The 23,284-nt window shown below is 45.1% G+C and overlaps 1 protein-coding gene across 1 annotated transcript in view; it reads left to right on the forward strand.

Annotated features, from left to right (window-relative positions):
• KIAA0319L (KIAA0319 like) overlaps window positions 1–23,284 on the forward strand; it is a 941,156-nt gene that overhangs the window by 693,558 nt on the left and 224,314 nt on the right. Inside the window, exons 13-14 of the mRNA XM_085647985.1 lie at window positions 7,996–8,144; window positions 8,510–8,661. Coding sequence (XP_085504111.1) covers window positions 7,996–8,144; window positions 8,510–8,661 — 301 coding nt within the window. The remainder of the gene's footprint in view (window positions 1–7,995; window positions 8,145–8,509; window positions 8,662–23,284) is intronic.

Here is a 23,284-nt window from a genome sequence, read left to right on the forward strand (position 1 = left end):
CCATGTCATAAGCAGTCTGTAATTGATCGAATGTAAGCACCTCTCCCTTCTTCCAGAGGTCCCCGACTCGCAAGATCCCTATCAGGTCCCACTGCCTAAATCCTTTAGTGTTACGCAGCCTACCCAGCCTTTTTGTGTCCCATAATGGCATAGCCTGCGTTATCTTTCCTTCCCATCCCAGGTTCCTCTTCGCCTCATGCCATACTTGTATAGTGTGTGCCGTCAGGCCCGTGAGGTTGTGTCTCTTACTCTTGTTATATAATGCCTCCATGACTCCACCCTCGCCCAGCAGTCGTCGGTCCATACGGTACGCCGGATCATCCCCTGGTGCATGGAGCCACTGGTTTATAACTACAAGCTGTGAGGCCCAGTAGTATACTTTTATGTTAGGGAGGGCAATGCCTCCGTCATAGCAGCCTTTTGTTAATTTATGAAGTGCTATTCGTGGTGCCTTTCCTTCCCATAATAGGCTGGTGACTTCCGCGTTTATTGTTGTAAAATACGCGTGGGAGACCGGAAAAGGCGTGTTTTGTAGTGCGTACAAAAGTCGGGGGAGAGCCATCATTTTGTAGAGGGCCGCTCTGCCCAGCAGCGTCAGTGGCAGGGAGCGCCAATGCTTGACATCACGACGGAGCCGCATAAGGGGCTGCGTTAGATTCTCCGCGATAAATTGTGCCCTGTCAGTTGTGACATATATTCCCAGGTATTTGAAACCCTCCTCTGCATCTTACATCCCCCTGGAAGCCGTGGTGGGGAGCCCTGGAGTACATAGAGGTGCGATTTCGCCCAGTTAATAGTATATCCGGACGCTCGGCCGTATGATGTACATATATCTAAGAGGCAATTGATTGAGCGTGCTGGGGATGCCAGGTATAGCAGGATATCGTCTGCATATAAGGATATGCGATCCTCCCATCCCCTGGCCCATTTCAGACCACGGATAACCTGGTCCTGTCGAATCCAGGCCGCCAAAGGCTCCAGCACCAATGCAAAAAGGAGCGGTGAGAGGGGGCATCCCTGCCTTGTTCCCCGCCCCAGCGGAAAGGTGGTCGATATGTGGCCATTTACTACGACCTGGGCTAGAGGGCGTGTGTAAAGCAATTTGATGCAGGCACAAAACTTGGGGCCAAATCCCACATGCTGAAGGACTGCAAAAAGGAAGGGCCACTCCACCAGATCAAATGCCATTTTGGCATCCAGCGATAGAATAACAGCCTCCTCCCCTATAGTGGGTTTGCGTGCAAGGACACCGTGAAGACGCCGTAGATTCAGGGTGGTGTTTCGATTGGGAATAAAGCCAGATTGGTCCGGGTGTATTATTGTGGCTAGATATGCCTGCAACCTTGTTGCCAACACTTTTGCCAAAATCGTTGCTTCCGCGTTGATCAAGGAGATCGGTCTGTAGGATGCACACTCGTGCGGTGGTTTATGGGGTTTGTGGATAGCCACTATAGTGGCCAACCTTTGATCTCTTGGTAGGATCCCCTTCCCCAAACTGTCTGTGTACATATTTAATAAATGGGGCACAATCTGTGTTGCCGCTTTTTTGTATAGCTCCACTGGCAATCCATTCGGTCCCAGTGCTTTCCCTGTGTGTAGCGCGGCTATTGCAGCCGCGAGCTCCTCAGGAGTCAGATCTTTTTCAAGGGCGGTCACTGCTGAAGGGGCCAATGTGGGCATATTGATATCCTTGAGGAAGGCTAAATTGTCTTCCACGGTGTTCGTGGCTTCTGGGGTATATATTTTCCGATAATGTAGCGCAAATGCCTCTGCTATCCGCTGTGGCTCCGTCGTGGACGTGTCTTTATCTAATTGGATTTGTGCCACCCACCTATTGGCTCGCTCTTTTTGCTCTAGCCATGCTAATAATTTTCCCGCTTTATCTCCCAATTCGTATATAGTGTGCCGTGTTGCGGTGATTTTGCTTTTCGCCACCTCCCAAACATATGATTTATATTCCTGTTGTTCCAGTTGCATCTGGTGTGTTGTGTTTTCATCAACCTGCAACGCATGCTCTGCTTCTGCTCGGGACACCCTATGCTCCAGCCTGTCAACCTCTTTTTTCTGGGTCTTCTTGTGATCTACTACCAGCGAGATTGCCTGCCCTCGAAGGACTGTTTTATATGCTTCCCACAATGTCGTCGGGGATGGAACCGTTTTTTTGTTTTCTGCAAAGTATTGTTTCGTTGTCAAAAGAAGCCCTTTGGCAATTTTCGGGACTTTGAGGTATCTGGGAGACAGTGGGAACACCCTACGTCCCTGAGGGGTAAATGCTGTGTATGTGATTAGAACTGGGGAATGGTCAGAGATGCCTCTAGGGAGGTGTGTCACCCCTGTAACCCCCATCACTCCGGTCGCTAGCGTAAAGATATAGTCCAGTCTAGAAAGGCTATTGTGTACCCCAGAATGGAATGTATACTGTCTTTCTTTGGGGCATCTAAGTCTCCATATATCTATTAGTCCAAGAGCCTCAGTGAATTCTAGCATTTGAAGATTGGCCGTATTGGGCCCTCTGGAGGGCTGCCTATCTATGGATGCGTCCATTGTCGCATTGAAATCTCCCCCTATTAATTCTCCGTGCGGAAGGGAGAGGAGAAATTCCCCCAGCGCCCGGAAAGTGGTCTGGTACAATGTAGGAGGGATGTATGCAGTGACTATGTTATATATCTTCCCCTCCCATTGGCAGGTTACTGCCGCAAAACATCCCTGGTCGTCTTTCCGGGAGTCAGTGATTATCAGCGGGAAGCGCTTGTTTACCAATATCCCTACTCCTCGTGATCCTGCGGTAAACTCAGAGTGTACCATCATTTTGTAGCCCCATCTATCTAGGGCCCTACAAGTCGAGCTTGTCAAATGTGATTCCTGGAGCAGTGCAACAGCCGGACTTCTGCGCTTGATATATTGCAATACCAGCCCTCGCTTTATTTTATCACCTAACCCATTTACGTTCCAGGACAGTACTGTGAACAGTGAGGCGGGCGTGCTGGGAGTCTGCATGTTTTTTCCTGTTTCAGCCATTAGGGTCTGAACTCGCATCATGCCTGTCTTCCACTGCAATGAAACACCATGGGATGTATGTCGCGCCTCTTGTTGCAATGCTTTGGGTGCCATTTGTTATAATCCTATGCGTCACAACAACATTACTAAATAAACCATTGGTAACTCTTAGGAACTGTGCCCTCCCCTCCTCCCTGCTTCCCTGCCCGGCGGATTCCGAACTACCCGCCACCCCAACTCAGCAGAGTGCTTAGTCCCCATAACTGTATACTTGCGTAGGGGGAAAGTGTCACTTCGTGCCGTTCCGCCACCCCCGAAATGCATCGCGATTCATTGCGAGAACCTGAGAGTCCAAAAAGCAGGAGTCTTATACAATGCAATGTGCGCAGATCCACACACCAGCCCTCCTTCAGCATCACCCTCATCTGGTGCCAGCGCAACATCTGTGCATCAGTCTGCAGTGCGTGTCTCATTCACCTGTATTGCGTCGTCTATTTCTGAACTAGTGTCGCCTGTGAGTTTCAGTAGCTGTGACTGCTGCGTATGTGCAGGACCTGCACGTCGACCGTTCTTTGCTGGTCACCAGCCTTCCAGCCAGTCAGAGGCCTCTTCGTGCATATTGAAGAACCACGTCTTCTCTTCCGCTTCTACACGCAATTTTGCTGGATAGAGCATTGCGTATTTGAGTTCACGACTGCGGAGTTCCTTCTTCACATCCAAGAAGTCCCGACGTTGTTTAGTCACTGCAGCCGTGTAGTCCGGGTATAGTGTTATTGTACAGTTGTCCAGCTTCATGGGGGGGGCAGCGCGTGCCCGCTGTAGGATGGCATCCCGGTCTCGAAAGTTAAATATTCTTGCCAGGATCGGCCGCGGTGGGGCGTCTGGTCGGGGCCTGCCCCCAAGCACTCGATGCGCCCTTTCCACGGAAAAGAAATTGGACAATCCACGAGGCTGTAACTGGTCCATGATCAGCTTTTCCACTAATGGGTCTAAGGCCGGACCTCTTACGCTTTCCGGCACGCCCACCAGGCGTATGTTGTTCCTTCTGGACCGTCCCTCCTGATCCTCCAGCTTGTCCATCAATTGTTTCTGCATCATTTCCAGTGTATGTATCTGTTTTTTGAAAACTGCAGCGTCTTTGGTTAGAGTCTCGTTGGTTACTTCCACCTCCTTAACTTGCGTGTTCATTTTAGAGGTGTCTGCACGAAGCAGCCTAACATCAGTCGAGATCGTTCCCATGGTTCCTTGCATCTGAGCCAGTGCGGCCATCACATCTTTGAGGGTGATCTCCGGTGGCGTCTCGGGTGGTGGGCCTGGGCATGCGGCCTCTTGCGGTGCCAGTGTCTCAGTACGCCCTTTGTGATATGCATATTTGTCCAGCTTGTTGTGAGACGACATGCGTTGCCCCTTGCTCCCCATCTTGTCCAGTGGGTGAAAGCGGGGTCTAACACACCAGGGAATTCACCTATATGAGAGGGAACCGGCCGTTGCCTGCCTCGGGAGTGTTCCCACGTGCGGCCTGTCGGTTTTACCGGTCCTCAACTAGCAGGTCCTGCGGGGTCCAGACCGCCCTAGCCTCTTCTATTCGCCGCGCGCAGTTTGCGATGCAGCAAGCTCCCCGCGATGTCTTCTATTCTTCCCACACAGCCGTCCCATGGGGTAGGTCCTGGATATTTGAGGAGTGGAATCTGCAGGTAGATAGATTATCCTCCAGAAAAAAAATTACCGAAGGTTAGTCATTTTTAAGTGCTGATATTTCTTAATTTTTTCAATGAAGACTTATTTTTTCTCCATAACTGGATTGCATTTAAAGACAACCGAAAAGGGGTACTAAATATGTAAAGAGGAAAATCTACATCTAGCACATGTTGCTCAAGGGCCTGGCCTCACTACCTGTGTTTAACAGATGGTATTATATACTGTTCCTACCTGCTTGGAGTAGTGGTGTCAAACAGGCTGCTTAACCTGCTGTCCTCTTCACTGTGGCTCCTTAATAAACTTTTGTGATGATGTCCATCTTCAGACTTCCTAGTTTTGTCCATCTCTAAGCTGTCCCTACAGACAGTTGTAGCCATCATTTAGCGTGGTTAGTGCTGAGTTTTTAGTTGCAGCCTAGTCATTGTGTATTTCACAACGTAACCAATTTTTAGATCCTTTGAACTTTTGTTTCTGAATTGGTTTGGTTATAAACACTTTTGAAATGATCTTTTACTTTAATGATTCTATTTCCTCAATTTTGTTTTTACTTCAGTCCAGACTCCAGACAGTTCCCGTAGTGACATTTATAACCCGCAGCCTGTAAATGGTGATGAAGGTTACTAAATGTTGTTTTAAGGTATCAAGAATAGGGGTTTCCCAGAACAAGATTGCTTAAAATGACCCTGTGTTGGCAGGGTAAAATAACTCCAATTTTCTCATGTATTTTCCGTGCTCAGTGTTCGGTGAGGTATTATGTGGATTGTGTTGGTAAAGTATTGCCTGGATTTTCTTGAATGTCATTTCTGACTTTTTGTATTTTGTTGTTGAAGAATTTACTAATGTTTTCACATTTCAGTCTGGAAATGTCCAAGTTAGGGGTAGTGGGTGTTTCAATACCGTTGTTCATCGTTATTTGGGCTGGTTTTGTGGAAATTAATTGTTTTAGAAGGAAGGTGGCATTTGGCCTTTAAAGTGTTCTCATGGCTACTTTTAATATACTGTGTGGGAGTGAGGTTGTTTGGGGACATTTCCCAATGCTTTGGAATATTTCTTTACTTCCTTGAGTTTTTTTGAGATCCATGTAGATGATTTCTTTATTTTTCCCTATTGAGAGTTAGTGGAGCAGGATCAATAAATTTCACATGAGATACAGTTCTTGTAGTTTAGTTTTTGGTTGCATTACTTTCTTTGTTTTCTTCGAAGAGTAGTTTGGCTGTGACATTTTTATGTTTATGCATTTCACCAGGGGTATTTTGGACTGACTTTCAACAGCTGTTTTGGAGAATGGTATTTCAAATGGAATCTGTAGGTGTTCTGACCAGTTAAACATTATGCAGTTCCTCTCTAGCAAAAACTCTCAGAATTATTTTGTGAAATGCAAAAAATAAGTGCTATGTGGCCTGGCACATGTCTCACATTGACCTTAGTTAATGTGAAAGCAGAACCAGCGGTTTGAAAATGTTCTTAATGGAATGGCAGTGATATAGATATGAGATTATTTGGTAATTATTATTTATGCAGTTCGCTGTATGTTCCAAATTAAAAAGTGAACAAATATTTTTTTAATATATTTTAAGTGTGGTTCCCCCTTTTTTCTTTTCTTTTTGAGTTTCAAGGTTCAGGACATTGATCTTAATTTAAGTATTACATAAATCACAATGTGCTTTTTTTGTTCATATGACAGATTTTTATATATGGCAGTTAAGATCTCTATTTTATTACTTTGGTTTATTTACAACCTTGAGAAAGAGGAGTTTTATTTACAACCTTGAGAAAGAGGAGTTGGGTGTTGGCTATTTATGCATTTATTTTTGGAGATTTGTAAAGAATGAAGGATTGAAAAATCTACATTACCTATAAAGAATTTGTTTGCTACACAGAAAGATACATTCTCTATTGAAAAGAAGAACCCTTTATGAAAAGCATTGCCTGTACAGATCCATGAAAGGCACAGGGAACCTCAGTGTTTTATGTCTGTGTGAGTCTATTAGTATTATCCTAAAATGTGTGCTAGTAAGAATGGCAAATAGCTGTTGAGTGAAACCCAGTGTAAACTAAAAGAAACCCATGGAGATAATCTGGAAGCCTGGTGACCAAGTTTCATCTCCCTGTTTTTCTTACTGATACAAGAATATTTATCTGTAAATTTCTACTGAAAAAATGTCTGATGTGGCCATTTAAGGTAATTTGGGAATATGTACGCTAAGAAGCATTCGTGCAAACATTCCCCACACCTTTGGAGGAGAATAGCAGGTTTCAGCAAGACGCAGAACCTCATTGTATAAAATATTTTCCCAATACGTACACTCTTTGTTGAGGAAAATAAATGCAGTGGTTAGTCATTGAAGCATTACTTTCTGTGAATATATTGAACGAGCACCCAACCCATTGGATTTAAAGTTAAACTCACTCTCTTCCATCCAGGGGGCGTCTTGGCACTATCTGAAAAGATGTGATTAGTGATGGTTGCACCAGTCAAGGCATATACAGTTGAAAAGGCTACTGTTTTGAATTGGAAGAAGATCCACTTGTGTAGCACATTTTTCCTCTAAATGTTGTCTAAAACCTGGCTGTTGTATAAGATGTTTATAGATCATCTCTTTATTGAGCTATAGTCCTTCTCCTACCAGTAGTCATTGTTGTCAATGTTACCGAGCCTAAACTGAACTCTCACCAGTACTCCAGCTTCATAGGCTTCCTCATCCCACCTGTTGACAACTGATGAGCTACAGCAGTTCTAAGGTTATCAGATAACTTCAAATCATAGGACCACCTTGTTTCCAAACCTGTCTTTTATTTGACAAACAGTTGCATTCATTGACTTGTGTTCTCGGTCTGATTTAATTGAAAATGTGTGCTAAAACTTCGAATGAAATGCTGTATCCAAGTGCCATGGAGTCTTCTGGTATCACTTGACGACAGCTTCACTGGCCCTTCCCTGCCGGACTCCCAGATGAGCATTCCCAGTAGCACAGTCTCATGAGCACCACACTAACTGACATCAGATAGAATTAGTCAGTATTACATAGTGGATCCAGCACTCACTTACACCACGCTGAGTTCTCTAGATGTGCAGCCTCACTAACCCTGAATCACTTTTTCCCAGTTCTTAAGGGGTCATAAACTTCTCAGTAGTAAAATAGTGAAATGTCTTCTTCGTATATCTTTCTGCTGTGCTATTGGGCGAAAGGTGTATCGCCTTGCACAGGCTTTCACCACCTAACAATAGATTCTGTGTTTTGGGCTAATATTGTTAAAGTTACATAAAACTGGTGCTGAATTATTACTTTTGGTTTCAAGGGGCCCAGATGGCGTCAAAATTGAAAACTCCAACAGCAGTGTGGCAACAGTGACGGGCCTTCAGGTGGGGACTTATGCATTCACACTGACTGTGAAGGATGAGCGGAACTTGCAGAGTCAAAGCTCTGTGAATGTCATTGTCAGAGAAGGTAGGAAATTAATGTTGAAAGCTGGCATACTTGTTCCTCTGGAATGTATACAATGAGCAAGGGCATTGTTCAGGCAAAAGTCAAGGACAAACAAATCAGTTAGCTTGGGTAGTGTCAAGTTGCAAAGTGTAGGCGTTAGCAGCATTGGGGCTCAGATTAAGACTTAAGGGTGTGGGACCCAGGTGAGAAGTAGGGGTGGGACTCAGGGAAGGATTAGAGGCATGGCTCAAACAAGTATCAGGGGTGTGGCTAATGTCAGGATCAGGCCTACGAAAAAGCAGGGAGCATTCTTTTGCAATTTTGAGAGCTGCATGTCAGTTGAAGGTTATTTGTACAATCCTCCCTTTTTGCCTATTTCTCTGTAGAAATAAACAAACCACCTGTGGCCAAGATTACTGGGAATGTGGTCATCACTCTTCCGACGAGCACAGCGGAGCTGGATGGTTCCAAGTCATCAGACGACAAGGGCATTGTCAGCTATTTATGGGTGCGGGATGAAGGCAGCCCAGCAGCTGGGGTGAGTGATCTAGTATTATACATGGGATGATGCCTTTGGAAAACTATTCTATCTCAAGTCCTGAGAAAAAGGGTCATTACGTGTTTGGGACGTTTCTCCTGTCATATGTCATTGGAAATTTAGTTTCTTCAGAAGGGAATCTTTTCATAGATTTACATGTGTGAATCGACGCCCCCCCCCACTTTGTCCAGCTGGAAGTCCTATGATAGTTCTAATGAGGACTGCTATGTTTAATATAGCCTGTAACACTTAAAGATAGTGACATTGTGCACCTTCTCAAATTATTTTTAAAAGAATCAAAGTTCAACCAAATCAGAGCTAGCCCGTAGTTCACCAATCCTCCGGAGGCTACCATACCTCTGGTTACTGCTCAGTCTTCTACAGATAAGTGATTATTTTCATCCTAAGACTGTTTTCATGTGGTGACTATACTGTTATCTTTTAGTAAAATATTTTTAAAATGTAATGTAATATGTTTGGTTAAAATTTCCACATTCTGTGGATTTGTCATTTAGAAAATAAAAAGAAAATCTGATGCATCTAACAAAAGTTCTCTTTGGACCTTGCGGGAGCTGTGGCAAAAAGAGACCTCACTCTGAGGACCCTCGCTGGTGGTGCATTTATTGCATTCATCTTCACCATAAGGCTAAGGAATGTAAGATCTGCTGCACCTCTTGCACTAAAACCCTCAAAGATAGAGAGACGTGAATTTTGATTTGCTTCCAAAGATCAAAATCAGAAGAAATATCAGCTGATGAAGAATCCGATGGCGCTTCGAAAAGGCATAACAAAATAATAAAAGGCACATTCAGATGATAGAAGCTCTGTAACTTATTCTCCTGAGAAAATGACATTCATGTCAAGGAAGCTTTGAAAAAGATTGTCAAAAACACAAACATCCAAAGTTTTCCTTCTGACGAAAAAATCCTTGCTGACAAAAAAGGTTTGCGTTTGAACCACCTGTAAAGATACCTTCAGCTTGAGAATGTAAATCTTGGTAAAGTCAGTTATCGTCAGGACCATCGATGACAAAATTATCAATGAAAATATAATTGATAAGTTTATTGGCGAGGAGCAAATATGATTTGGCACCAAAGAGAAGCCTCCCGCAGATACAGTCTGTACCACACTGTTGAAGATGTTTAGAAGGACCTCTGCTATAACTTTGACAGTAATTGCATCTAGGAGAACAAGGGCTTCAATGACAATGTGAACTCCAAAAACTGCTACTGCGCTGATGGCACCGATGACCAGGATCACCTTGATGACGACTGTCTCATTGATGAAATCACAGAGAACGATTAAACAGTTCTCATCATTGAAGGTTTCGTTATTGTCACCTTCTCCTAAGGATATCAAGAGACCAAAGGTCATACTAATCTCAGAGAGAGGTACTCCAGCAAAGTTTGGTCAAATCCTCCTCAACACCTTACTGATGCAGAGGAGTCTGAAGAACACAGATTATTTAGGCCAGCATATAGTCCACACAGCTTAGCATAAAATATCAAGACCAAAACCATAGTGAGCATTGAGAGTCGCAACAGTTGATTTTACCAGACAGCGTGCCCATGCACATATATGGTCTTGAATAATCTGTCTGCCACGAACAACCCAGAAGGGTGTTTGTGGGGAATGTCCATACTGTCGCTGGGACTGCACGAGTAACTTAGAGAGTTTTAGTTCTGATGGTGTAATTCTGTATTCTTCATTGTTCCAAACTCCATCTTCTCTATATTTCCTGTCTCCATGGTCCCTTCAGCCCTAACCTAATCTGGTGACCAGACACGCAATCACACAAGATCAGGCAGCCGCTAAAATATACCAACATATACATCATCAGCCACACCACATATCTGCCAGACACCCATTCACACACCGTCATACTTCTACAGAATCAAAAAACACATACGGCCAACATGCACACACCATTGTATGCCTACAAATCCACCATCCAGCACCACACAGCCACCTTCATATGCAAAGAAATCCACCATTAAAATGCACACATCCACCCTCACATGCAAAAATCGTACACCCACACAGTCACATCATACTGATGCAGCAGAGTTTACAAGCTCTACACATTCATACACACAACACTCATTTGGTCCCATATACATTCATATACTCAATGAGCTAGCAAATATCCACTGGTCATCAATTTTTATTTTACCCTAGGAAACCTTTACACCAGTATTCTTACCATTCCTTTTCAGTTTAAAAGAATTTTATTAGGCAACGAAAAAGGAAAATGCAATACAGAGTATCAATAGGAAGGGGGGAAGGAGAGAGAGAGGGTAGAGAGGGTGGGGAGGGGATTGCAAAATAAAATGCGTATGAGAGAGTTTACAACAAAACAATAAAACAATAGTCATGGGCATTTAAAAAGAAACAGGGAAATTACATCAACCATTACTAAATAACTAAATGCAAAGAGCAAGAAAATAAAACAGCATGTTGATAAATTCTGAATGTGAAAAGGGTATCATGGGGGCTTAGGAACTTCCTGTTGAGCAGGTGATGGACAGAAGGAACGAGCAACACAATTGTCTAAATATAACGTAATGGGGAGCCATAGGTCCGCACGTCTAGCTGCTAATTGAACAGGAAAGACAAAGGCATTATCAAGTCTATGGTTATGACAGACATTGTACCACCACGCTTTAAAAGAAATATTGGAAGTGTTTTTCCAATTAACGGTAATCTGTTGAAAGGCAACAGCCAGTAACAAATCAACTATGCGAACATACATATCTACTTTATCCCAATCAGGGGACAAACTGCCCAAGAAAAGGTGGGTGAGGGAGAAAGGAATACAAGTATGAAAAATAACATTGACTTGAGCCCACACCTGTAACCAAAAAGCATGCACATGCCTACAAAGAAATATCATGTGAAGTAGGGTGGCATTGGGAGAATCACACGACCAACATTTGTCTGGGGTAGTAGGAAATCGTTTGTGTAGTGTTGAAGGAGTGAGAAGTAATCTATTGTAAATAAAAAATAGTGATTGTGTCAAGGAAGCCGCTCTAGAAGTTTTACGTAGCTTTGCCCAGATTTTGTCCCATAGAGATATCGGCCAATCCAATCCGAGGTCAGCTTCCCATTGAAGCTCAACTTTGGATTTAGGTCTAATAGACTCATGTGTGTGGAGGTATTTATAGATAAGAGACGCTTTGGGAGTATTACGCAGGAGAGAATGAAGTTGAAAGGTAGGGGTGCGTAAAACAGGGGGAGAGGGAAAAACCGAGAGTCGCTCATGAATCTCCAATATAGCAGCTTTAAGTAGAAGATATTTGGAGAGAAAGGACGGAGTTAGGCCAAAGGAAGAACAGATATCAGGGAAAGAGATAAAGGTGGAACCAGAGAAGAGCTGCGAGATCCAGATCAAACCTCGGACTCTCCAAGATTTCCAGTAGAAGGGCTTACCACCGATTAGGAGATATTTATTATGCCAGATGGGGGAAGAGAGGAAGTCAGCAATGGTCGTAGGGGAATCAGGAGTAGCCGACAATAAAAGCTTAAGAGTATACTTGTGAATAGAAGTAGGAATCAAAGAGGGCTTACGGGCAAAAGCAAGATATTCTGCAAAAGAAAACGGAGATAGAAGAGTACGTTCGACCTTAACCCATAGAGGGCAGGGAGAAGTGGGATCTAGTAACCAGAGGGAGGCTTGACGTAATAAAAAGGCCTTCTGATATGCAGGAAAGTCAGGAAAATTGACACCACCCTCCGAAGCAAGCAGGACGCATGAGCCTGGCAAGAGACATTCTAGGTTTTTTGGAGTTCCATAAAAACGAGGATAACGTTGAGTTGATTTTTGTAAAGAATTTCGCTGGGATGGACACTGGAATATTGGAGAGAGTATAGAGAATAATAGGAGAGATCATCATTTTAATAGTATCGAGACGACCCCACCAGGAAAGGTATAAAGGATGCCACCTAGCAGTGAGGTCTGCAATCTTTTGTGTGCATTTGGACATACATAAAGAAACAGTATCTGAAATAGAGGGGGTAATGTATAAACCAAGATACTTAATATGTGAAGGACACCAAGTAAACCGAGAATCACTAAATTCTTGTTTAAAAGTAAATTTGGTCAGGGGAAGGATCTCACATTTGTCATGATTAAGCTTGTACCCAGAGATAGAGGAAAAATGTCTAACTTCATTCAGAAAAGCAGGAACGGATTCTGTAGGGTTGGAAAGAAAGAGTAAAATATCATCTGCATAAGCAGCGAGTTTAATATGAGTGTCTGCAAATTGGAAACCATGAATGGCAGGATTCTGACGCAGCCTGGACAGAAAAGGCTCTAAAGCGAGGTTAAAGAGAAAGGGAGACAGAGGGCAACCCTGGCGAACGCCTCTGCCAAGATCAAAATAAGAGGAAATTTGACCATTCGCAAAGACTGCCGCTCTGGAATGTGAGTATAGCAGGGAAACTAAAGAAATAAATCTAGGACCAAAACCGAACCAAGTGAGAGTGTGAAAGAGATAGCGCCATTCAACCCGGTCGAAAGCCTTTTCGGCGTCAAGGGCAATCGCAGCAAGTGAGTACTGACAACGGGAAGACTTTGACAAGATGTTGAATAAGAGTCTAGTGTTGTCCGTAATATGTCGGCCATTGACAAACCCAGATTGCTCCTCGCCTAGGAGATCGGGGAGAAGGTGATCTAATCGGATCGCCAACGCTTTGGCGAAAAGTTTATAGTCAATATTGACTAAGGATATGGGCCTGTAATTTTTGCAGTATTGTGCGTCCTTCCCAGGCTTAGGTATGAGGCAAATATGGGCGTCCGAAAATGTCCCTGAGGAAGCACCATGGGTAATAAAGTTGTGGAGAAGGGAATGCAATCGTGGAATCAACAATTTAGAAAAGTGAAGGTAGAATTCGACGGTAAAACCATCAGGGCCAGGGGCTTTGTTGGGTTTGAGATGTTGCAATGCATTGAGTAATTCTTTTTGTGTGACATCGGATTCTAAAGAGAAGAGATCAAAGGGGAAGTCGGGTGGTGCGCGAATGGTAGAGAAAAAACGAGCAAGGGAACTAGAAGAGGAATGAGTTTCAGATGTATACAAAGTCTCATAAAAACGTGAAAATTCAGCGAGAATGTCAGCATCCAAGTGTTTTAAAGTATCATCAGAGTCATAAATGGATTCAATATTTAACTTATTATGTTTAACCTTCAAATAATTAGCCAAGAGCTTTCCCGCATTGTTCCGACCCCCATAAAATTTAGCAGTAGATTTCAATAAGTACAAGGAGGCATCCTCCGTAGATTTCTCATTAAATTTCATTTTTGCTGCAACAAGGGCTGTCAAGCTATCAGCAGAATGAGAGGTGAAATACGCATGTTCCAATTTCTTAATGTCAGAAAGGAGATTTTTAGTGAGTCGTCGTGCATTCCTACGTTTGTCCGCAACGTAACTAATAATAAAGTCACGTGCTGCTGCCTTAAAAGCATCCCAAATAGTGTGCTCAGGGAGAGTAGCATCATCATTAATCAGGAAGAATTCATCAAAGAAGGAAGTGAAGGTGGACGTAAACTTGGGATCGAGAGGGAGGGAGTTGTTAAAACGCCATCTCCTAGGGCCAGCAGTTTTAGGGAATACATCAACACTTGTAAGAACAGGAGCGTGATCAGAAAGCAGTATCGTGCCTATCTCGGAGTGTAAGAGTGATTGAGTGAGGTTGTGTGAAACAAAGATGTAATCAAGTCGTGATTGGGAGTGGTGACAGGGAGAATAAAAAGTGTACTCCCGCAACTTTGGATTACAAAGGCGCCAAGAATCTACTAACTTGTGCTGCGAAATGGCATGGCAAAACAGCTTGTGGGGTTTGTTGGGAATATGGGGGGCCATGGACTTCCTATCGATAAAAGGGTCGAGAGGATGATTGCAGTCCCCCGCTAGAATAAAATTGCGGTCCACAAATTTAGTTAAGAGTGGGGAGAAATCAGCCCAAAAAGAAGGTTCACCCATGGTAGGACCGTAGACATTGAGGAGAGAAATTGGAACGCCTCTGAGTGATAGCTTGGCATAAGCCCATCGACCAGAAGCATCCGATTCATGGGCAAGGACCTGGAAGGGAAGAGACTTGCGACAGAGGATTGCCACACCATTGCGTTTGCCATCACCCTGCGCATAAAACAATTCACCCACCCAACCACGTTTAAGCTTAGCAGATTCTACCTCAGTTAAATGCGTTTCTTGGAGGAATGCAATATCAACATTCAATTTGGCAAGGTGTGATAAAATCCGTTGACGCTTAATCGGAGAATTAATACCCCTCACGTTCCATGATAATATGTTCAATGACATAAGTGATTTATCTACAGAACATGTGAATATTATATCTAGTAAAAGGAACACCCATGAAAAGGAGAGAAGACAGAAAGAAAAAAGAGAAACCAGTTTAAATACGCAGAAGTAAAAGAAAGGAAGCAAGTGATCAGGAACGTGAGCCATAGCAGGAAAGGAAGAAGAAAATGCAACAGCGTCGAAGATGACACAAAAAGCCGGAATTAAGGAAAAAGCGGAAAGAGAGATGTAACCAAAACGACAAAGAGTACAACTCTCACCAAAAACGAGAGCAAGAGCACTAGCACAAAAAGGAGAGTATAGGGAAACATTAAAGGCACTTGGATAGGACACCAGAAAGAAGAAAACAATTGTAAAGTAGGTGTGCCAAGAAGAACAAGGAATGCAACCCTTATATAGGCAAAAAGGTCCGGTCAGAGATATTAAATCATAATATAGACATATGGACAAGAACATGAAAAGGGGAAGAGGGAAACGGGAAAGAGAGAGGGAAAAACCAACAGATGCACTAGGAAGACAAGGAAGGGAATAGGGAAAAAACGTACCTACAAAGGGGAGATACGAGAGAGGGTGGAGGGAGGAAGGAACCACATGGGTGGGGTAGCACATCCAGGAACGACGAGGCAGGGATCGAGAGACATCATCAAATACGGGAACAAATTCCAGTTAGACGATTAAAGGAGAAACAAAGGATTAAAACATACCAGGAGAGCCTGTTGAAACCATGACTAACAGGGAAAACAAGGAACAACCATCATGCATAGACAGTAAAGAAGTCAGCACAGTGGGTAACTGGAAAATCAGAAGAATTCAGATGAACTACAACCAAGAGAAAGTTCCTGAAGAGGTATAGAAGAAAATGCAATAGCCATATGAGAAATATACAAGCAATAGTCAGCCATGAGCAGAAGATGATGGACCGGAGGCATCCATGGCAGATGATTTGTGCGCATTGATAAAACTTTGTAAGCGCACTGGATCTTCATAAGTTGTAGTTTTGTTGTTGTAAGTAACTTTGAATAGGCATGGATGGTAAAGGCCATATCGCGCCCCCATTGCCCGCAGATCCGCTCTTGAATTCAGAAAAGCCTTTCGCCGAGCAGCAGTAGCCTTAGCGTAATCCTGTGCGAAGAACAGGGAAGAACCAGACCAGGTTAAATTTGGAGAAGATTTGGCCGCCGCTAAAACCATCAGAAGGTCGGTGTACTCCAGAAAGTAGATGATAACCCCTCTGGGCCTCTGAGAGGAAGAGGTAGAAGAAGGTGGTCGACCCAGCCTGTGAGCACGTTGAATGTTGAGGACCTTATCCTGTGTCAGATGCAAGAGCTTGGGGAGGAACGACTTGAAGAAGGTGATTGGATCGGACCCCTCAAGACCTTCAACCAGGCCATAAATGCGAAGGTTATTGCGCCGATTTCTGTTCTCAAGCTGCTCCACTTGCTGTTGAAGATCTGAGATTTGAGACTTCAGATTGGAGACCACAGAGGATGTCTCTTGGAACGACTGAACAGATTTTTCAATCGAAGTTACTCTTGTTTCCATTTGCGACCAATTATCCGTAAGAACCTGGAGTTTAATATTGGTCTCTTCCATGAAAGGACGCAAGGATCTTATCTCCTCTAACAACAACTCCATGGATACTGGCCCCGAATGTTTTGGAGGAGAAAGAGAATTTGACTTAAGTCTCTTCATGTTAGATTTGGAATTGTCTTGCGGGTTTCTGGGAGGATCCATTGGCGTGTCAGAGCCAGACGAGTTAAGAGAATCTTCCAATTGTGAAAAAGCAGAAAAAACCTTAGAGTTCTTCACAATCTGGGGCTTGGTAGCGCGAGGCAAGCGCGACATTGACTTAAGTCTACCCATGTAACAAAGCCGTGGAATGGCTAGCTCAGTAGAGGTCACAGGAAGCAGAAACGAAGGCTACACAAGGTATAACACGACAGAAGTGCGATGGTATCTGAATAGTTCATGAAAGGAATGCAGCCAACTTCACAGCAGTTCAAGTGAAATAATCGTCAGAGCGCATATGAAGAAGTGGAAGAAGCCGTCTGTGAAAGGATCAAAGCGTTGTTCATATGATATTATATGGCAGAAAGGTGGCACCCACTCATTGCGCGACAAAAAATGAGCTCAGATAAATTGGTGAAGAGAAAAGTCCCTTCGCGCACCTCACAAGAATCCACAGTGAGCAATGGTATTGAGCGCAGGGAGCCACCTGGTATGCTTCAACTCAACAAAATGCCACTAGCAAAAAGAGTCAGAGAGGGGTCCATACGGGCGACGACGAAGTCATGACTTGAAAGACAGCACAGAAACAGCAATGTGAAGCAAGGGCAGTTCATGTGGGAACGATCTCCGTGCGTTTTTTAGGAAGAACATGTGTTCCAATAATGCAGTGGCTCCGTGTGAGCAAGAGGAAACAACAAAACAGGCGAGTTGTAAGTCATTTAGAAATGCGTGGATTTAGGCATGGAGAGCGCTGGGCTGACGGTAGAGAACCGCAACATAGTGCGCGTCGCTCGGCGGACCCAAGATGGCGGCCGCAACCGAGTGAATCCTGTCAGAACTTACGACAGGTAGTTGCAGTGCCACGGAGCCTCGAAATGCTTCCACCAAATACGAGGGAGGTCAGGGCATCTTCCGACCCTCCTTCGGCCAGTCGTCCTCAGGAAAGTCGAACGGGAACCGGCTAATCTCTCTCCGCTGCCCCGGAGCTTCACTGGAGCGCCGCCATCACCTGCGGGCGCCAAGCCACGCCCCCCCATTCTTACCATTCCTGTCTCCTGAGTAAATGCACGTTCGAAAGATCTAGTAGTAGATTAGAAAAGGGAGGAAATAATATAATACATTTATCTTTATTCAAAGAACCGCCGACCAAGAAGGAGTTTTAAAAGTTTATCTGAATTAATAATTTTGTGAGTCAGGTTATAATACACATAGACACATCAATATTCTCCATCAGGAATAGTAGTTCAATTCGTTTATAATTCAATTCACATTAATTAATCTCATATGATGACAGTACCTGGGGAGAGAAAGAACAGAGAGCGAATACGAAGCACAACCCACAGAACTATATTTCCCTAGAATGGTGTGAGGACCTAGACATCAGAGTGTCAAGGATTCAGGGCAGTTTCAGGATAGGGGAGGTGGCCTCTTCTAGTGTAACGCCAGCATTACACCCCTTTCTGGTGCTACTCTCTCTAGCTCAGGCTCGTCCGAACCCCTTCCTAGATGTGCCTCCTCGTTTGTTCCACGAATTTTCCCTAGTCTTGGATTCTTCAGTCAGATTGCAGTAAAATCAGGCAGCATCTCAGCTTAGCATCGGCATCTCGTGGGTCAAGTGTGTCTAACTATCTAGAACTTACCTCTGTTATACCAATTAAAATGTATGATTCACCCCCAAATGTTTCAATTCCAGGTTCACCCGCAATTTGATTGGGCCAAGCAGTAGGGTGAGGACATCACACCATACTAAGTGTAATAATTTTCTTTAGTTCTATTGTCTAATTCCCTGTCCCTTAATTTTAATACCCACAAGCTTTATTCCCACAAGCATTTCATATGTGGATCGATAAATCTGTGATACAATGTTTCAGGTTCTTCCTCTCGTAGGGTCAGGAGTTGATCTTCCCATGTCCTTGCTGGGCACATGGATTGGCAGCCACCCAATGACTTCATTGGTCTCAGAACAAGAAGGTTTTCACGCATGCGTTGTTGTCGCAAAGGGTAGGGACATCGGTCACCCTCCAAGGCCCAAATACGAACTTTTAATAAAGTCAGAGAAGAACATGTTAGAATACAAAATTAAATGAATTCACTGTATACCACTTACTTCTACTCTAACCCCATTTACTTGATATTTATTTTGCATTAATAGCTTAGTAAAACTTGCATAGGTTAGTTTCAGCACAGCATGCGCGTTAGTGCGAGGGTTTTCGAGCAGCCATGTTAAAAGCTATTGCGCAGCTGCAAAGATTTCCCCCCAAGCGACAGAAGACGTCATACTACGTAGATGTAGTAGACGCATGCGCAGAAGAGTTCCCGCATTTTTGGCGGCTATTTTAGGACACTCTGGTTACTTATTAGAAAAGCACATAGAAAAGCTTCCCCTTGATACGATATGTAAAATGTGGTGTGTAGGAAGGTGGATATCTGACTATGGTTACCCCCAACTTTTTGCCTAGTGTCTAGCTGGTTTTTCGACTTAGTTGGCATGAGGTCCTGCCATTCAGGGTCTCAGGCTGTCTGCTCTCTCTTTAAAATGGACTCCATGTACCCTAGGTACATTCCCAATTGGTAAGGATCACCTTATTGGACCCTGTACAGTGTACCCTAGGTACCCAGGGCATAGGTGTACCCTAGGCCTCCCAGGGGCTGCAGCATGTATTATGCCACCCCTGGTCTGGCCTTCCAATCAGACACAACTGGCTGATCACTCAGCTGGGGCAAGGTCGTGTAATCACCCCTTGCTTAGATATAGTATGCCTATATCTACCCTTATATATAGACACATGTGTACCTATCAGTCACTCCTATGGCAGGCCTTAACAATCCTGGAGGCAGAGTGCTTGGTAACATGTGAGATGGTGCTCTAGCATGAGCTGAGCCTGTCTGCAGCTTTCGGAACCATGTCCTTATAGCTGTTCTATGATATAGCCTACCATATACTCTTAAAGTGCCTTATAATCTTAAACGGTTATGGTAAGTATGGTTTGGCTTTATCAAAACATGTCGTGTAAGGTGTCTAACACTTTGGAATAATACCCCCATACCATTTCTGGTGATGAGGATATTATTCCCCCCTTCTAGAGGGAGAGACATGTTAAAATCCTACTTTGCTGTTTAACTCTAACCAAAGCCTCAGCATCACAAAATGGATGCTGCTGCCACGACACAAGTCTGACCTCCTGCAGCTGGGAGTGATCCCAGCCAGGGAGGCCTGGACAATAGGTTTCCTGCTTGGGGAGGTGCTAGCACCTCCCCAGACAGCCTTTAGTGTATTGGGGCAGGGTGGGCTGAAAGGAATGAGACATGCCTGGGGCACACAAGGTGTTCCTTGCATAGTCCAGTTCAAACCGGCGCTGGGGCACTCCAGCCCCAGCTCTGGCGCGAAACTGGACAAAGGGAAGTGGGTGTAACCACCCCCTCCCAGGTCCCACCTGTGAGAAGTTGGCCTGATGTATGGTGTCACTAGTTATAGTGTACACCTTATATCAGTCCAAATACCCTTATGGTGATTGGTTATAAAGTCAACCTTATAGACCAGCTATCCTAGTGGTAGCATGGACAAGAGCAGTCTTAGGCTAAACTCTGAATGGCATGTGAAGCCAGCTGTGATACCATATATAATCCCTTGAATACCAAATGAAAGGACACCACAACAGATATATATATAAAATAGTGTATTTATTCTAAGCAAACCCTCAGCACTCTTTATGAGATTAGAGGTAAGTACAACACAGTCTTATTAATGCATACAGTAAGTCACACAGGTAAGTAATACAGTTAGGCCCTAGGGGCCACGCAAACCATATACTAAGTAAGTGGTATAAGAACCACTGTCACGGAAATAGAATAGGCCTAGGCCTAGGGAATCGCTGGGGCTACACTACACTAGCGTTAGTTAGTAAGTGGGAGGCCCACGGGATTCGTGTGCAGAGTGGAAACACTCACGCGTAATGCGTAAAAGTCAATAGCAATAGTACAGTTTAGAAAACGGTAGATTTAGGACACTTCCGGAGTAGCTAGGAAGTTGAGACTTGAAAACTAGACACTAGGATAGTCACTATCCTGATGAGCACTGGAGTACCCAAGTTACCTAGCCCACAGGCTGCGGGTGCATAGGGGTGAAGATGCGTCGTTTTCGTCGTCGACTCCTATGGATGCCTGAAGAAAGATGCTGACAGGCAGTCAGTGAAGAGTGTCTGGTGGATCCCAAGGCTGGGATCAAGAAGAGAAGAAACCTGCAAGCAGAAGGGACAGAGTCAAGGTCACTAGCCAGTGACCACGTGGAACCAGGAAGGAACCAGGCGATGTCGTGAAGAGTTGCAGGTGAAGGTGAAGCTTGTCGCTGCAGCCAGGCGGACCAGGAAGCGTCGAGGACGACCAGGACCAGGAGGCGAGCTGTCCCACGAAGGCTCTTGCTGTCGGCGGCGTCGAAGTTGGACTAGGACTCACCAAGCCTTGGCAAGCGGAACCCACGAAGAACAAAGGACTTGCTTCTGGTGCAGACCAGGAAGGTCTGGGGTGCTTCTTCTTTGCAGAGAAGCGGGGGCCAGTCTGGAGGAGCCAAACCAGCGCAGAAGATTTCAGGGAGCGTCGTCACAGAGGCCACTAGCCAGCGGGCAAGCAACCGGACAGACGCGGCAAGCAGGAAAATGCTGAAGGGCCCCACGCAGGACTCGTGGAGTGTGGGGGGCTGGTCTTCGGTGCAGATGGTGCTTGGGGTTGGGGCTTCTCAATCCCCGGTGCACAACTTCGAGGGTACCTCAGAAGCTGCGCTGTAAGTTACTAGCCACTTTTCCCAGGTAGCCGGTCCCACGTCGCTCGTCGCCTCCACGGATCTCAGCTCTGCTGCAGATGTGGATGAGGGTCGGAGAAGTCTGGAAGTCAAGGCTCTGGTCGGGCTCTGCAGTTGGTTCCTCGTAGAACGGTCGCAAAGCAAAGGGTAGTCTCTTGATGGTGCCTGTTTGCACAGGGTAGCCACTCCTTGGCTACAAGGGAGATTCTTCAGTCTTCTTCTTTCGTCGAATGTCGAAGGTCCAGAGTTTCTGTTCAGTTTTGCAGGTTCAGGATAATCTAAAGTCTTGAGGCCCAACTCCCACTCTTATACTAATCTGGGGGGCTGGGATACCTGCTAGGTCACGCCTTATGGGTGGGACCTGGGAGGGGGTGGTTACACCCACTTCCCTTTGTCCAGTTTCGCGCCAGAGCTGGGGCTGGAGTGCCCCAGCGCCGGTTTGAACTGGACTATGCAAGGAACACCTTGTGTGCCCCAGGCATGTCTCATTCCTTTTCAGCCCACCCTGCCCCAATACACTAAAGGCTGTCTGGGGAGGTGCTAGCACCTCCCCAAGCAGGAAACCTATTGTCCAGGCCTCCCTGGCTGGGATCACTCCCAGCTGCAGGAGGTCAGACTTGTGTCGTGGCAGCAGCATCCATTTTGTGATGCTGAGGCTTTGGTCAGAGGCTAACAGTTGAAGTATGATTTTAACATGTCTTTCCCTCTAGAAGGGGGGAATAATATTCTCATGTCCAGAAATGGCATGGGGTTATTATTCCCAAGTGTTAGACACCTTACACGACATGTTTTGATAAAGCCAAACCATAGTTACCATAACCGTCTAAGATTATAAGGCACTTTAAGAGTATATGGTAGGCTATATCATAGAACAGCTATAAGGACAAGGTTCCGAAAGCTGCAGACAGGCTCAGCTCATGCTAGAGCACCATCTCACATGTTACCAAGCACTCTGCCTCCAGGATTGTCAAGGCCTGCCATAGGAGTGACTGATAGGTACACATGTGTCTATATGTAAGTTAGGTATAGGAATACTACACCTAAGCAAGGGGTGATTACACGACCTTGCCCCAGCTGAGTGATCAGCCAGTTGTGTCAAAATGGAAGGCCAGGCCAGGGGTGGCACAATACATGCTGCAGCCCCTGGTAGGCCTAGGGTACACCTATGCCCTGGGTACCTAGGGTACACTGTACAGGGGCCAATGAGGTGATCCTATCCAAATGGGTTATGCACCTAAAGTACATAGTATTAATTTAGAGAGAGAACAGCAGGGCTGTGGGTCTGATTAGCAGGCCCACAGCCACATCTAAGTCGAAAACCAGTAAAGCAAAAGCAAAAAGTGGGGGTGAACATAGAAAGCAGACCCTACTCTCCTACACCACCCATAAGGCGTGACCTAGCAGGTATCCCAGCCCCCCAGATTAGTATAAGAGTGGGAGTTGGGCCTCAAGACTTTAGATTATCCTGAACCTGCAAACTTGAACAGAAACTCTGGACCTTCGACATTCGACAAAAGAAGAAGACTGAAGAATCTCCCTTGTGGCCAAGGAGTGGCTACCCTTTGCAAACAGGCACCATCAAGAGACTACCCTTTGCTTTGCCCACGTTCTACGAGGAACCGACTGCAGAGCCCGACCAGAGCCTTGACTTCCAGACTTCTCCGACCCTGATCCACATCCACAGCAGAGCTGAGATCCGTGGAGGCGACGAGCAACGTGGGACCGGCTACCTGGGAAAAGTGGCTAGTAACTTCAAGCGCAGCTTCTGAGGCACCCTCGA

Source organism: Triturus cristatus, chromosome 3_2 (genome assembly GCF_964204655.1).
Source record: "Triturus cristatus chromosome 3_2, aTriCri1.1, whole genome shotgun sequence".
NCBI lineage: Eukaryota > Metazoa > Chordata > Amphibia > Caudata > Salamandridae > Triturus > Triturus cristatus.